This window comes from Phaseolus vulgaris, chromosome 10 (assembly GCF_051622355.1).
Source record: "Phaseolus vulgaris cultivar YP4 chromosome 10, ASM5162235v1, whole genome shotgun sequence".
In the NCBI taxonomy this organism is placed as follows: Eukaryota; Viridiplantae; Streptophyta; class Magnoliopsida; order Fabales; family Fabaceae; genus Phaseolus; species Phaseolus vulgaris.
The window spans coordinates 35795393-35798435 of record NC_143507.1 but is presented as its reverse complement, the minus strand read 5'-3'; the positions used below and the strand labels follow the sequence as shown (position 1 = coordinate 35798435).

The window sequence follows — 3043 nt, the reverse complement described above, 5'->3', positions numbered from 1 at the left end:
AGTAATATTATTAGCATTTATAAGTGAATCATTACATAAGAAATATTATTCATTTTAAAATTCAAAATTAGTTTTATTTAAAAACTAAAAGAATGTATTAAAAATATCTTTAATCTCAACCTCTAAACCCTAAACCCTAACTACAAATTATTATTCTTATTCACACAAAAGAATCTTAAACAATTCACGAAATTGCAATAGAAAGAGTACGAAAGGGTCATAGCCATTGACTAGTAAGTTTAACTTGTTTTACAAGTTCTATAACAATCATGTTGACACTTTCAACTCTTATTGTCAAAACCACCTTCAACTATTACATGACAATGACATGACCCCATGCAACTCCAAATATGAAAACACAATGTTGGTTAAAAAGATCAGAAATTCACCAATTTGTTTTCATATAAGGAATGCACTTTATATACATTGGTTCCATAAACAATTATTTTTTATATTTTAATATATGATTTAGAGGATATTTAGTTACGTTAATAAATTAACTATTAGTCTATTTGATTATCATAAACTAATTTGATAAAGAAAAAAATATTTGGTAACATACTTAAAACAGTTTATTTTATAAGTTTTATAAGTCATAAACGATTTTAATTAGTTTGTAACTTTTACTTTTTTTATGTTATATTTCTTATTAATTTTAATTTGTTATCTCTTATTGTAAATTTTTAATTTTATAGAAATAATTAGTTATAATATTATTTTAGTATTTGTTGGATTATTTGTATATAGTTTAAATTAAAAATATTCAACAATACAAATTGAAGTAGTCAATATTTAAGTACCTAATACTATGAAAATTACACAATGAAAATTGTAAAAATAAATTAATATAACCATAGTTTAAATTGATAAATAAAATATTTAATTTTAGCCTCCATGTGCTGGATTTACTTCAAAGATAATTTTGATGTAGTGCTGAAAAATTGGTTAACCAAACTCAAAATGGTTGGGTCATGTTGACCTGCGTGGAGTATAGCTGGCTTGTGCTGAGTGGATTGAAAATGGTTGAATAAAATTATGTAGAAAAACTTTCAAAACTCTCTTATGCATAATTCCTTTGAGCGATTTTTTCTTAGTGATGGCCCTGTGAAACTATGGTTAAAAAGAAACTAAAATTTGAACAAACACTGAATTTTTTTTATATATGTTTAAGCTATATTTTAAAACACTTTATGCCTTGTATATATTTTATATGGGTGTTACATAACATAACATATTTTAAACTACAATCTACCCAAGCGAGGCAATGAAATGATATTCAATCCACAATTTCTTTTGTTATAACATGATCTGTTTTGGGAGTTTATTTTTTGGTCTATCATATCAAACTTGTTTTTGATAACTAAAGTTTTTAATAAATGACTCTCATATCTTTTATATTTTAAATAAAATGATATTTATTTCTTTTATTTTATTTAAAAATAATGTACTAACTAAAAGTTAAATAAAAAATAGTGAAAATTGAAAATAAAAGATTAATGTATTTATTATAGATAAAGAAATGGAATGATTTCACTATAGAAATATTATTCCTATATTTTATATCATCTTTCCGTCCACATATTGTGTGAAAACGGTTCTTGTAACATGCGTGTGAAAATTCGTGAATTCAACAACAATCCAAATATAATATATTTTAGTATTGAACTCACATTCTAATTTTAGAATTACATATAGAAAACACTTTAATTTTCAAGTAAAAACTCACAACCTTATATTATTATATTTAATGCCTGACCAAAATTAAATTTCTTAGGAGTTTACATAGTTTTCTTATATGTGTGTTGGAACATTAGAAATTCATGGTCAATGTCAACCTCTGGTTCTCTATACACGCTACGTAACAAACACCCTTTTGCATTTCTTAAGACTTCTTCATATCCAAAACCTCTATTTAAATCCAATCCTTTCATCCCAAACACTACTCAAAATCATTACACTATTTCTTACTTATTTTCTTGCACTGAATTGATCACATAGCTGTGTGCATATCTTGTTACGTACTCTAAAAAGTGTCATAGATATGGAGGCAAAACAACACAAACAACTCACCTTGGAGATCACAATTATGTCGGGAGAAAACATAAGTGTGGATCAAAATTCAGTGACAGAGATGAATGTTGTTGTTCGTGCAGAGTCTTTGAATTGTTGCAGAACCAAAATGGTGAATGGAGATGATGGAGTGCATGCATGGAATGAGAAATTATTGTTAGAGGTTCCTTCATATGCAAGATCTCTTACGTTTGAGGTCCAATGCAACAAATACAAAGAATTTCGTCCTGTTGGGGTAGCAAGGATTGCTCTTTCGGATCTACTTTGTGGAAAAAATAATAATGTTTTATCCCAAATGTTTTGTTACGGTTTGAGAAACTGGGAGGGTCGACGTAACGGTGTTATTCATTTCTGGGTGAAGGTTGTGGATAATTTATCTGCAGAAACAAAACAAGAGAAAGACATAAAGATGGTGAATTGTAGAGGAATTGAGAATGAAGTTACAGGGAGTGATGTTGTGATTGGCATTCCAGTTAATTGGTGCACAAACCAAATGGTTGTTTGAATTAATGTTGTTTTCTTAGGGATCCAAAAAAAAGAATGGTTGATGGGTACAACTATAGAAGTTGGGAACAATAGATTAATGATTTTTTAAATTAAGTATTGTGTGATTCCAAGTAATGCAAATAGTAGTACACTGAAAGTATTTATATTTTTTTATCGAAATAAATATTTATATAGAATTTTGATAGGTTGAGAATTCTACAGCATCAGATTACAAACGAAAGAGAAATATCTTATATAAGCCAAATCATATAATGTGTAGTTCTAAAAAGAACATTTTCCTATTTATTACATTCTTTCTTCGTTTCTTTAAACTATGCACTTCTATTCCCTATTAATTTGAGTATATATCTTGATTTTATTTTTAACTTCTCGATGAAAAGTTTTCCGTCAAAATAACACGTTTACATTTCTTCTCTAATTTTGTAAAAAAAAAATAAAAAAATTCACTTACCTTCTCTATAAATCG

The 3043-nt window shown here is 26.9% G+C and overlaps 1 protein-coding gene across 1 annotated transcript; it reads left to right on the top strand.

Annotated features, from left to right (window-relative positions):
* The first annotated feature begins 1937 nt into the window (after nucleotides 1-1937).
* On the top strand, nucleotides 1938-2661 carry LOC137818726 (uncharacterized). Its single transcript, XM_068622304.2, has one exon. It carries the CDS (start codon nucleotides 2042-2044, stop codon nucleotides 2573-2575), a length of 534 nt encoding a protein of 177 aa, XP_068478405.1. The 5' UTR covers nucleotides 1938-2041; the 3' UTR covers nucleotides 2576-2661.
* Nucleotides 2662-3043: the final 382 nt, after the last annotated feature.